Genomic DNA, 13,631 nt, shown 5'->3' on the forward strand with positions numbered 1-13,631 from the left:
AGCCATGGGGTCTGCCTCCCCACTGCGTGAAGCTTTGGCTGATAGAGTGCAGATGCTGGATGTGACTGCTTCGACCAATAGAGTGTAGCAGAAGGGATGCTCTGAGACTTAGGAGGCTGGGAAGCTTCTGCCTGGTTCTCTTGGGATACTTGCTCTGGAGGAAGTCAGCCATGTTTAAGAAGTCTGCATTGGCCACATGTCATCACGAGGGTCAACAGCCCCAGCTGGCTCCCGCTGACCATCAGCATCGACTGCCGGCTGTGTGAGTGAGCCATCGTGGATGTCCAGCGCAAGCGAGGCCCCGTATATTTGCCATGCAGCTGACATCCGATTGTAACCACATGAATGACCCCAAGTGAGGACTGCCCAGCTAAGCGCTGCCAGAGTTCTGGCTCACGAAATTGTGAGCAAAATAGAGTGGCTGTTTTGAAATAAGAGTACATTATGAAATCATTTCACAAGGGTGATTGGTTGGCTTATCAATAAAGAATAAATTGTATCTTTTGGATCAACCATTGCCATATTTGAAGAATGCTGAATTTCTTTAGAAAAGTACTGAATTTAAATTTCTAAAAAGTGAGAATAGGTGTGTAGTATTATGGCATCATTGTTAAACGCTTGAGATGCTGGCATCAGATAGATCTAGATTCTTATCTTGGTTCTACTATTCACCAGACGGGTTAACTTACGAAAGGAACATGACCTCTGCAGGGCTCAGTTTCCTCTCTGTCAGTGGGCATAAGTGTATTGTCTGTGGATGGGATGTTGTGATGATCGATGAGCTAATGAAAGTCAAGCACTTAGCGCACTTCCCGTCACATGTAAGTGCCCAAGAAATATTAAATATTATAATTACAAAGGGGCTTAGAGTTAAGTGGGGGAGAGAGACCCATCTAGAATAAACTTGATGTGCGTAGCTTAGAATAGGGAAGTGCAGAGAGAGAAGACAACTTCACTACACCCTCCTCCTGTCCGCCCCCCGAAAAAAACCTTTTAAATGTCCATCAGTGAGTAAATGCGTTTACACTTACAAACTGTGATACATCATACAGTGTTTATTACTCAGCAATTCAATGGAATGAACTACTTAAACAACAACAGCGTGAATTAATCTCAGGAGGTTTATGCTGAGTAAAGGCAGACATAGAAACAAATACTCTATACAGTACTGTTGATTCCACTTTTATGATTTACTAAATGGGCAAAACAAATCTGTAGAGATAGGATTCAGATCAGTGGTCGCCTGTGGTGGAAGAAGGGTGAGACTGGAAGGGACAGGATGGAATTCCAAGATGATGGCAACACTCTGTATATTGATGGAGGTGTATGTCCAAATGCATCAAACTGGACTCTTAAGATCTATATACTTTACTATATGTTATTATACCTCAAAGAAAAAAATAATTTGAAAGAAAAAAGGCTTCACAGAGAAGGTGGCCTCCAAATCTTCTCCGGAAGGATGAGTCAGAATTCAGTCAGAGAGGCAAAATGGGCAAAGGCATGGAGGCAGAATGTCCCCTGGAATGACCATTCACAGGCAGGCAGATGTGGCTGCTGTTCCAGGTGTGGGAGGAAGAGCAGACCACTGGGTAGCAAAGGCAGAACCAGAATTTGAAGACTATCCCGGGGTCAACAGGGAGCACTGAAGAGTATACGGGCTGTTTGTTTAAAAAATAACTCTGATTTTCATGTGATCAGTGACTTCCAGGGGAAGAACTCAGAATAGTTTGGCCACGAGTTAATACGGGCTGGAATTCTGAAAGTGATATGTCACAGAGATCCAGGTGGGGAAAAGTTCAGTGTAGGTGCATAGATGCAGAGAGGCGTTTCAGAGGGAAAGTGGCACTTGTTACCAGTTGAATGGAGAAGTTGAAGGATAAGAATGAGTTAATGGTGACTCAGGGTTTTCAGGTTTAGGGGGAATGGTGATTTCATTAGCTGAAAGTAGAAATAATAGATTTAGATGGACAGGAGAGAGTTGGAAATAGAAATTGAGAGAAGCCAGGTTGGAGATACACATTGCAAGTTGTCCGTTTGTAGGTAAGTGGGGACATAATAAAAATAAAGGAGATGGTCTTGTTCAGGAGGAGATTTTAAAGTGAAAAAGCAAAAGACCAGGACAGAATTTTGAAAGATGTACATGACGTAATAAGAAAGAAAACTAGAAGAGAGGGAGCAGAATGTGATAGAAATCAAAGACTCTTAAAGTGGCAAAAGATGCAGAGAAATCAAATCATCTGAGTACAAAAAAGGCCATTAGATTTGGAAATTTCAAAAGACACAGATGAGATGAATAAAATTAATACTTCTAGCAAACTGACCAAGAAAAAAGGAGACAAATTACCAATATCAGGAATGAAAGAGGTGGCATCACTACAGATGCTACAGACATTAAAAGGATAATAAGAGAGTACTCTGAATTATGTCAATAAATCCAATGATATAAATAAAATGGGCCAACTCCTTGAAAAACACAACTTACCAAAACTCATTTAAGAAGAAATAGATAACTTGAATCCTTCTTTATCTATTAAAGAAAATTTAGATGAATTTTGAGTAAGAAGGAGGGTGACTGCATGCCTGGACACTGGCTTCTCCCCCAAACCCAAGCCTGATTTGCTTCTCTTTTTCTCTTGTTCTCATGGCTCTGAACTCTGCCTTCCCCAGGGTTTGCGCCTCAGTTTTCTCTCAAACTCATCCCTTTGAATCCTCTGTGCCAACCTTGGACACTCAGTAACCAGTGTCCTACCTCTGGCCACTGGATTGGATTCTGATCATGTCTCTCTTTGAAGGACGAGTTGGACAGTGGAGGTCAAATTGCAGTGAACTGAATAAAAGAGAGATAAGGAAGTGAGGCAAGGGAATGGTCACCACTTTTTAGAGAAGTTTGGTGGTGAAAGAAAGCAGAGGGAGACCAGAAACTTAATCTGCAGATGTTGAGCATTATGCAATGTAATGCAATTCCATTTTTACTCTCCACGTAGAGCATTTGATTTGCATTCTGACAGCCTGACAGCATGTGTCTAAAAGTTCACCTGGAAGTAGAGTAAATTCAGATATAAATTATCCACCTAATTTAGGATGGGAGAGAGAAAATTCCTCATAGGAAACTACTTTTCATTACTTTCTTTTTATTAATACCTAAATACATTATAATCTTCTCTTTGTAAAACCCTTTTGATGATACAAATACTAATGCAAGCTAAAGTCATTCAAAGAAAAGAAATTTTGTGAATGAGATAACATTTTTAATTGGTTCTCTCACACCTTTCAAATCTTTATTCCTGATTTATAAAGTTTCTCTTGCTAGTGTCAGTAGAGGCAAGTAGGCCCCCTGCCCTTCAAGAAATTATACTCTTTAAAGAAATTTTATTTTAAATATACTTACAAGTAGGTAGTTTTTAAACTGTGAGAAATCTTCACAAATTAATTACTTTGGATCTCATAAGTAGTCTAACACTCTGGTCCCCAACCCCCAGGCTGTGGACCAGTACCAGTCCATGGCCTGTCAGGAACGGGATGGGGAGGCACACAGCAGGAGGTGAGCTGCAGGCAAGTGAGGATGTTTATAGCCGCTCCCCATTGCTGGCATCACCGCCTGAGCTCCACCTCCCCCCACTGCCAACTCCCCACCCCCACCCCCTGGTCCATGGAAAAATTCTTTTCCATGAAACCGGTACCTGGTGCCAAAAAGGTTAGGGACCTAACAATTGCTATATGTGTGTGTGTGTGTACACACACACACTGTTCATATATTCTGAACGTATGATCATATGTTCTGTTAATTGTATGTTTTAGTTTAACATAGCTCATCATCTTTATGGCTGCCTAGTGCATAATGGCCTGGCCATGATGTGGCTTTAATGTAATTAACTTAGTTATTCTTTATTTATGGAAATTTAAGTTGTTTTCAACTTTTTAAAAACAACTATGGTGAAAAGCCTTGTACACATATCATCCAGTACTCATGCTATTTTTTTTTCTCCAATGTAGATACCTAGAAGTGGAATTTTGGGTAAGAAATGCCCAGATATTTGCATAAATGCTAATATTTTAATATGCTACCAAATTATTCAACCAAAATATCATGTCACTTTATATTTCAACTGGTAGAGTTCTGTTTCCTTACACCCACATCAATGCCGGATGTTTTCCATTATTAAAAGTGTTTTCAGTTGTTAGTCCAAAACAGTATTTTGTTGTTTTAAATTGCATTTATCTAAATATGTGTGGGTTTGAGTGCCATTTTATAGGTTCCATTTTAAAGGAACAAAATACTTGAATTTTATTTATTATGTATGTTGTTCAGGATGTAGGTTACAGGAGAAAGGGTGCAAGATGTGCTCAGCCCAGTGCCTGGCTCCTACTAACCATTTGGTAACAGATGGTTGTGATTGGTCTCCCTCCTTCCCTCCTTTCCTTTTCCCCACCTCCTCCTTTTCTTCCTTTTTTCTCTTGAAAACTTTAGTGCTATGGACTATAACCTGCACATGGACAAGGTCCATGAAGCTTGAAATAAACCCGAGGTCTCACTCATACAGCCTCTGATGGTATGCCCACAGAAAATCTGAAAGCAACGCACAAGAGGAGTATAGTCCTGACTGCAAAGAGATGACAGTGTGTACTTTGTAATGAGGAAGGGACATTTATAAAAAGACCAGTGGATCGTAGTGAATTCATGTGGAAATTGTGACATTATGGCAGTCAGTGCCTTTGTTGGCAGAAGGTGGAGAAGTGTGACATATTTTAGAAAGCCCTCTATGCAAAATGTTCAGATTAGAGTTTTGATACTTGCAGGTTCAGAATTGCATGTATCTGGAGAATAATACACTTATGTGGACTATGTCCCTCCTTAACAACGTTGGAAAAACAGACATTTCATAATGTCAGATGGGCGTGGCCATGTGCCCTTCAGGCTTCCTCATTTATCGTATTTTCCCCACATGTATTTTTGACATGTTTCATCAGTAGTTAATTGCACTGACAATTAATGGTGAAGAACACAGTTCTTAAGATACTAAACCAGTGAAGGGTTTGGGAGTGTAATTATCCTTCAGCCATTTAGCTAGCAACATATTCAGAACCAACGAATTAGTGCTGTAATCCCTGTCCTGTTTCTTTGATTCACCCGTGTGGAAAATTATGCTATAATCTGCCCTTCTACTTAGACACTAATTAATGAACTTACTCTTCAGTATTTTTCATAATACCTGAAATAAAGCACAGCTACTTCTATGCACACCTTTAAAATCTACAAGCAGGCATAATTGATCACTGGTGGCAGATTTGAGATGTTCTCAGATTTAGAAACTATTGGCATGGTCTTTCTGGGGGGAACTATCTTTTTCAAGTCCTCGTGGGGATGGGGAAAGTCTCAGCCAAAGAAAGGATTATCTGCTTTCAGACAGTGTTGTACAATAACTAAAATTTCCCTTAATGCAATACTTTTGCTGATAATGGTGACTAACCAAATTGGCTCAACACTATTGCTTTTTAAAATAGAAGAAAGAAAAATTAGTTCTTTAAAACATAAAGTTGACAGTTTTTAAATATGAACTTTTTGCCTTTTAAGGAAATTATTTTTATGAAGCATTTGATAGTCTCACCCTTTTTAAAAATCCATGTAAATTTGACTTCTGAGCAATTTCATATGAATAGACATTCTGATATTCAAGTTATAAATATCCTAAAACATTCAAAAAGAAGGGGTAGAACAATTACAGAATTTCACCAGTGGTGTACCAAGACAGACTTTTGGATCAGATCCTGGCGTATAAATGGTGGAGCCTTTTATTGGCCTTACGTGTGAAGTCACAGCACATGGAGCATTTGGGCTTAAATTCCTTCATAATTTTTAAAAACATGACATTTTCCAAGGACTAGAAGATAAATGTCTCTAAAACCCACTTTATTTTTTTCTTCCTACTTCCTACCTTCTTTCTGACCTTAATAATAGCATTATTTTTACATTGTTAGGGTTCACAATATCAAATAAGTCCCAAAGTTGTTTAGTCTCAAGATTTTCCTCTATGCAAGAATTCAGTGTCCAGTTGTATTCTTTCTGTTCTAGTTTATTTGGCAATTGAAAATGGTGTTATTTTGGTCTTTGTCTTGTTTTCTTTGACCTGCAGTCTCACCTTTTCTTGTAAAACCCATTTTAAAGTTCTGCAATGAAATACTGCGTAGAGTTTAGAAATGATGGATTTGATTTTCTTAAAAGAGACCGCTAGAGGGCACAAGAGATCTTGGAAAGAAAAAGGTGCTTTGTTTTACACATCTGAATATAAAATCTGGTCTGTGCCAACTGTAGGATCTCCTACCCATGTTGGTAAAATGTTGGTTTAACCAGAACACACTGCGTTCTTTAGTACTACCACTAAATTGGATTCTCTATGTTGTTTTTCTTTCTTTGCTGGTCTCTTAAAATAGGTACACACATACAGGTTTGAAGAAATATATTTATGGCATTTGAAATGATAACAGAATTACTTTTTCAATGGCCATTTTTAAATCTATCTAATGAAATGCAAATCCTCTCTGGATATGGAAAATACCGCCAGACAGGAAAAAGAAGGCTGTGCCAATATTCTAATGCCAAGGTGGCTTGCTACTGCTGCTGCTGCTGCTGCTGCTGCTGTTACACTTAAGTTTGAACTTTCCATTTGTGACTTCGCAATGGTTTCTTTGCTGGCGAGGAAATGATGCACACCTCCCTGACTCAGGGGAAGCTGGCCTACTGGTTTTCCACTAGGATTGTAATTATATGGTAGAGCAGTCGGGATGCTGAGGTAATGAAGTAATCTTAGGATCTACATGTCACCAGGCTGTTAGGAAGAGTTCCGTGAGGTCCCGGGTACCACATATGCTTGGAAAGCCCAGCTAACTGACATAGTAGAAATGATGAGTGAGTTTGTTCTTTCTTCTTCTCACCTTCCAGGAAGCCAGTGAGAGCCACCAGGTCATCCTTAGCTTTGCCATCTCCTGGGGTTAGAAGATACCCATTCCCCAAGTGAGATGTCCTTGAGCGGCTGTTGATTTTCTTAATGTTTAGATTCATCTCCATTTTCGTCTGGCAGAGTTTTCAGAATCTAATGGGTATTTGGGTGCCTGAGGGATCAATAAGTCTTTATGAGATGGAACTTTTGTTTCCTCTAAACAAGTTGAAATAAAATATTCTATAATGGATTACATTAACAAATATATCGCTCCCTCCAAGCCACATTCTGAATGGAAGATGTAAAGGAACTTTGCTCTTTAGAGAATTGTTCTATTTCCATTGCACTTTGTATTGATGAACTATAACCCTTGCGTAGTCATCACCATTGGAATGCTGTGCTGCACATTCGTGCCAGGTACGTGGCTCTGGTGCCAAACTCACAGACAGATGTGGCTTTCTGTGCATCCGAGGCTGCGCTCATTGCCTTACTCAGAATGCTTACGTTTAAACATTTTACTGCATGAATTGTTTCCCATAGCTGGGGTGTTTTGTTTCTGTAGGGCTGGACTTTGTCATATGCCATTTGAGACTATGTGAGGCTGATGTCATACTTTATCATTAGCTCTTGGGCTGATGCGAGATCATAAATTATCAATTACCCCAAGGAATGCATTTAGCAGAACAAGTTCCTCTTTATCCATTTTGGGAAAAAGCTTAAGGGAGAGTCTCTTCAGAACTCCAAGATTTGGATGTTTTTTTCTTATTTTTCCCAGAAGAACTAGTATTGAAGTATGATTACAGATAACTTTGTTAATGGGCTGCTGAGGGCTCATGATTTGGCCTGGAGCCTTGTCTCTCTGAACCTTTGTTCCTGATTTTTATATCCGTAGAGTAATATTTTTGTGTCTATCATATAAATAAAAGCCCAGGGTACACAGTTGATTTTGTGTGATTGATGTCTTGATTCATTTGAAATGATTAGGATATTGAATTATTTTTCTGTTATTTAAAATTTTAATAAATATTGATGCAACCTTTTATTTTTGGCAAAATGTTTGAACATGGATTTATTGGGTATTTTCTTCTCCTAGAATCTTTTTTTTTTTTAAGCCAGTATCATCAGGGACTCTTCTTACAGAGAAAAGCCACCTCCTGTTGGCAACACCCTTTTGGCAGGTTAAGTGGGAAAGTGACTTGTTCCTGAAAGTCAGTGGAATATTCTAGGCTCTTTTGACTGAGGTTCTGAGGGCTCTTGTGGAGAGCAGACACTTGCTGAGGGCTTACTACGCACCAGAGAGTGAGCTTAAGAGCATTGGTTTATGTCACCGCATTGCATCTTCATAGCTATTCTTGTCGCCACTCCTTTTGTAGATTAGAAAACCAAGGCTTAGCGTTGAAGTGACTTTGCCAGTTTCTAAATCAGTAGAGTCAGAAGGCTAAGTAGAGGTGCTGTGGAGCCACCAGCATGGGACTCTGGCTTCAGACTTCCTAGGTGCACACCCCCAAACTTAGCAATTGTGCCCCTTGGTGCTGTCAGTGTATGTAGGGCCTCTGGCAAGGTCCCAGCACAGGTAAGGGCCTGATCCGTGTTGGCTGTCACTGTTGGGTAGCATGCTACAGAACCACTGTACAACTCCATCTGGGCGCCCAAAGAGCATATTACCTAGTTGGGAAAATGCCACACCTTGCCATAAGAAATTAACACTTGAACTGGACAATATGGATCCAATGATGATCCTCTCATTGGATTCCTGGGAAGGGAAGGTGGGAGGGAAGAGTCATTGAGGGGTGTGGAGTGCAGGTGAGCCTTGAAGGATGCTGGGATTTGGGGCAGGCAAAGTGGTCAGAGTGCTGGATAGGAATAGAGGTGGCAAGGAGGGAAGATGGTGAAGTCTCCTTTTAAGGATAATAAGTAGATAATAAGTAGATCAACTCATGTCATTGTTGGTGAAGAGGGTGGAAAGATGGAGGCAAAGGACCTTGTGCCCATTTCCAAAACAGTGGGGAGTTTGCAAAAGTTTTTGAGTAAAGAAAGCAGAGTTTTGGGTACAGTGGTGTGCCTGTAGTCTCAGCTACTCAGGACACTGAGGCAGGAGGATCACTTGAGGCCAGGAGTTTGAGGCTGCTCTGAGCTATGATTGTGCCTGTGCGTAGCCACTGCATTCCAGCCTAGGCAATGTAGCAATGTAGCAAGAGCCTGTCTCAAAAAAAAAATTTTTTTTAAGTACTTGTTTGGTGCTTACCTATTGGGATAAAAAATAAACAAAAACAAGCAGAGTTTTAAGATTAGTGATAGTGGATGGAATCACAGAGTTTATACCTGTAGTAGCCGATGGGAAACAAGTGCCGCGATTCAAGCTTCTGTAGTAAGAAGCTATCATTATGCCCACTGATTATAGATGTTCTCCAATTGTTCTTTTGGGTCTTTTCTACCTAAGTAATAATGATAACAACAATAACACTTATATTCTTATCTTAACATTATCATTTTTATGACACATGAGAAAACCATGGTGTAGAGAGGTAAAGTACTATGCCCAAGGTCATAGCTAGGACAAGGCAGAAGCAGGATCCAGACCCAGGCAGTCCGGCTCCCAGCTCAGGCTGTGACTGCTATGTGGTATAATTTTCTTCTCTAATCTTTTCAAAAGAGCACCATAAGACTTTGATGCGCTTCTGGTGGAGTCTTGGTATACCTGACCGCAGGTGACCAATGATAATGCTCAAAGTAAGCACATATATACAACAATAGCTAGACAAGTGGTCAAGGCCTCCTTTTTAAAAATTAGTGCAGGGCTGAAATAGCTTGAGAAATGACTGCAGCATCAGAAGTACAATCATGTGCATTCTAAAAACGATCGGTGTTTATTCCTGGCTCCCTGTTTTAGTCTCATCACTAGAGATTCCCACTGATGCCCTGGCATAGCAGAATAAGACTGTTCAGCGGAGAAAATATTTGCATTCCACACATCTGATGAAGGGCTGATAACAAGAATCTATACAGAACTTAAGAAAATTAACAAGAAAAAATCGAACAACCCCATCAATAAATGGGCAAAGGACATGAACAGAAACTTTTCAAAAGAAGACAGAATAATGGCCAGCAAACATATAAAAAGTGCTCAACATCTCTAATCATTAGGGAAATGCAAATCAAAACCACAATGAGATATCACCTAACTCCAGTGAGAATGGCCTTTATCAAAAAGTCCCAAAACAAGAAATGCTGATGTGGATGTGAAGAGATAGGAATACTCTTACACTGCTGGTGGGACTGCAAATTAGTACAACCCCTGTGGAGAGTAATTTGGAGATATCTCAAAGAGCTAAAAATAGAAATACCCTTTGATCTAGCAATCCCACTACTAGGCATCTACCCAAAGGAAAAAAAGACATTGTGTAATAAAGACATCTACACTCGAATGTTTATGGCAGCACAATTCACAATTGCAAAGATGTGGAAACAACGCAAGTGTCCATTAATAAATGAGTGGATTAATAAAATGTGGGATATGTATACCATGGAATACTACTCAACTACAAAAAACAATGGTGAACTAGCACCTCTTATATTCTCCTGGATAGAGCTTGAGCCCATCCTTTGAAGTGAGGTATCCCAAGAATGGGAAAATCAAGCACCACATGTACTTGCCATCAAATTGGTACTAAGTGATCAACACTAAGGTGCTCACATGGTAGTAAGATTCACTGGGTGTTGGTCAGGTAGGAGGAGGGTAGTGGGGGTGGGTAAAATTACAACTAATGGGTGTGGAGTGCACTGTATGAGGGAAGGGCATGCTTGTAGCCCTGGCTTGGGTGAGGCAAAGACATTATATGTAACCAAAATGTTCGTACCCCCATAATACTTTGAAATAAAAAGAAATAAGCTATCAGTACTTCACCATTAAAGAAAAAAAAGAAGGTTCAGTGGTGATGACATCAGAGCCAGGTTGATAGTAAAAAATAAAAAAATAAAAACTGGTTGTCTGGATAAGGACGCCCTGCTATCTCTCCTTCCAGAGAGGGTTGACAAGAGGTTAACAATAAGATTCAAGCTGGGGAGTTTGGGGGAAGGTTGCCCCTGGCTATTATCTTCTGTGTTTTTTCTTCCTTGTACCATGGTCTGTTGGCCATCCCTCTCCTTAGCTGTGAGGTTTCATAGAGCAGAGACCTGGTTTTTCAAATATATGTACTTCTTCCATCAAGATACTTTTTGTTGTTGATGAAAAACCAGCATCATTCCAACAGTTATGCCTGTGTCACCAGAGATGAAGGTTTGATCCTGAGAGCAGGTGGAGATTTTCATCCAGAGTGCATGGGGTCATCCAGTTTAAAGCGTTTGGGTTCAGGGAGCAGGGCTATGACAGGATCAGGGAATTGTTCCTGCAGGAGTTGGAGGAGTGGCGGCAGGGCTGGCTGGACGATGACCTCTGGCCCCCAAGCCAAGGACTCCCCTCTCAACTGTTTTACTTCCTGCTATGAATTTTCAAAAGAAGTGTCAAGATAAAGGAAGGCTTTTGAAGTGTATTGTCAGCTTAGCATAGTGTGTGAAGGCAGGGCTTATGTCAGCAAACCAAAGCGCATATCATGGCTCTGCTGCCAACTATTTTTGTCATCTCAGGCAAAGCATTCCTCATCCCCATGAGCCTTGCTTTCCTCCATCTGTAAAGTGAAGATGGCAATGCCTCCCTCTCAGGATTGCTATGAGACGTACAGCAACAGAGATCATCTGGCTACAGCTGTGAGCTTGATATACAGACTGATCATTCAATAAATGGAGCTGCTACTAATGTCAAAGAGAACATACTAGAAAATAAAATGGGATGATGAAGATGGCAGAGTAATGAAATAAAGTTGGGGGAAAATAAAGGTTAGTAGCCAAATCAGATATATTAGAAGAAAAAAATAATACAGATCTGGAACAGGGAAAGTAGCAGGAAAAAAGTATAAGAACAACCCAGATAGGTAAAATAGGACACTAAATTTACCAAAGAGTGTACTAAAAAGAAAAGAATGTTAAATATGGTAGCAAAATGGAGTCCAAGAGCCAGCATCACATGCTTCAATAAATCAGATTCTTGCTCCCCCCCCTCCGCTAGTTGTCCAGGTTGCTGTAAATAGTCCTGAGAATGGAAGTCAAGGTAGATGTCCCCAGGATGGTGAGCAGAGCTTCATTACCCTCACCAGCGTTTTCCTCTCCATGGGAAAAAAAAGTGTAGTAGAGTCTCAGAAATAAAGGGTACCATGCACCAGTGTTTGAGAAATTCATAAACAAGGTTAAGTATTGTTTATTGTAGTGCTTCTCAGAGTCTTTCATATGTAACTGTGACACTCCAGGAGGGAGCCTGTAGTAGGTTATCGTTTTTAGGTATTGGAACTCTTTGATAGGGGGATTCTGGGGACAATATCATAGAAGTAGTGTTCCTTGGAACACCCTTGGGAAATGCTGCCCCCAGCTTCTTGTCCTTTGGCCCATAACAAATGCTACTTGACACTCCATACCAAAACATGCTGATTGTGTTCCTGATGCCTGGAATGTTCAATTTTCAGGTTTCAAAATACCTTCCTCCCCTTCTGTTCATTCAATTCTTAGCTCAGGTGTCCCTCCTCACAGAGGTCCTTCCTGACCACTTGATCCTTTCATTCTCCATCCCGAAGGATGTATCACTATTTGAAATATTTGAGAATTATTTAAATTTCTTACATTTTTATTGTCTATTTCTCCTATTAGAATGAAATTCATTCCATGAGAGTGTTGCTATGTCCCTATATCCCTGGCACTTAGAACAGGGTCTGGCATATAGTAGCGGCTCTGTTGAAGGAACAAATGAATGAATGAACACTGAACTTAAGCCTTTCGATTAAACAGGGTGGAAGATCACGATGACCTCATGCCAGTATTTATGCACTACGACACAACAGTTCTGAAGGAAACTTATGGCGAATACTTCCTGGCTGAACTAATAGAGGCCCAAGACGAAGAGAACCATGCTGTTGTGTGTGAGGTTGGTGACTGATCCACCAGGGGATACACTTAGTGAGAGAAATGAGAGAAATGAGTGATGCTGCTCCTGGTTTTGCAGAGCACCCCTAGAGCTACCATCCCCTCCCCATTCCCTGTCTCCTTCCCCTCCCCCACCCCTTCTGGGTGGCACACCAGGCCAGCTTCTCAGCCTTGGCATCACCCCTCTCCCCAGTGTTATTGGCTTTAGGCTTTCTTTTGTGAGGTCCTTTCAGACACCCAGGCTGCTGTAGAGTCTTTGCCCTATTCCTAGAGGTAGGGATTAGAGTTAGGGGAAAGGAAAAGATCCTCCAGGGATGTGTAAGGGGATTCCTGAGGATCCCGAGATCTAGACATCAGAGATCACAAGCCAGTGTTCTGCTGACAGATGGATTTTATTTGACTTGGAAAGTGATTAATTTGTTCAACTTTTTGTTTTGACATAGTTTCACACTTATAGAAAGTTTTTAAGTACCCAAATGTTAACATTTTACTCCATTGCTTTATCATTCACTTGCTTGCTTTCTCTAATTTATCTACACACACACACACACAAACACACACACATATAAATTATTTCTGAACCATTTGAGAGTAAGTTGCAGACATAATGCCCCTTTACCTCTAAATACTTGAGTGTGGCTGGGCGCGGTGGCTCATGCCTGTAATCCTAGCACTCTGGGAGGCCGAGGC

General features: G+C 40.6%; 1 protein-coding gene across 1 annotated transcript in view; it reads left to right on the forward strand.

The window, feature by feature from the left end:
- The window catches only part of CFAP61 (cilia and flagella associated protein 61), a 255,956-nt gene that overhangs the window by 16,497 nt on the left and 225,828 nt on the right, over positions 1–13,631 (forward strand). The window contains exon 6 of the mRNA XM_012657219.1: positions 12,807–12,942. Within this exon, the coding sequence (XP_012512673.1) occupies positions 12,807–12,942 (136 nt within the window). The remainder of the gene's footprint in view (positions 1–12,806; positions 12,943–13,631) is intronic.

This window comes from Propithecus coquereli, unplaced genomic scaffold, assembly GCF_000956105.1.
Source record: "Propithecus coquereli isolate 6110/MARCELLA unplaced genomic scaffold, Pcoq_1.0 Scaffold533, whole genome shotgun sequence".
Taxonomy (NCBI): Eukaryota; Metazoa; Chordata; class Mammalia; order Primates; family Indriidae; genus Propithecus; species Propithecus coquereli.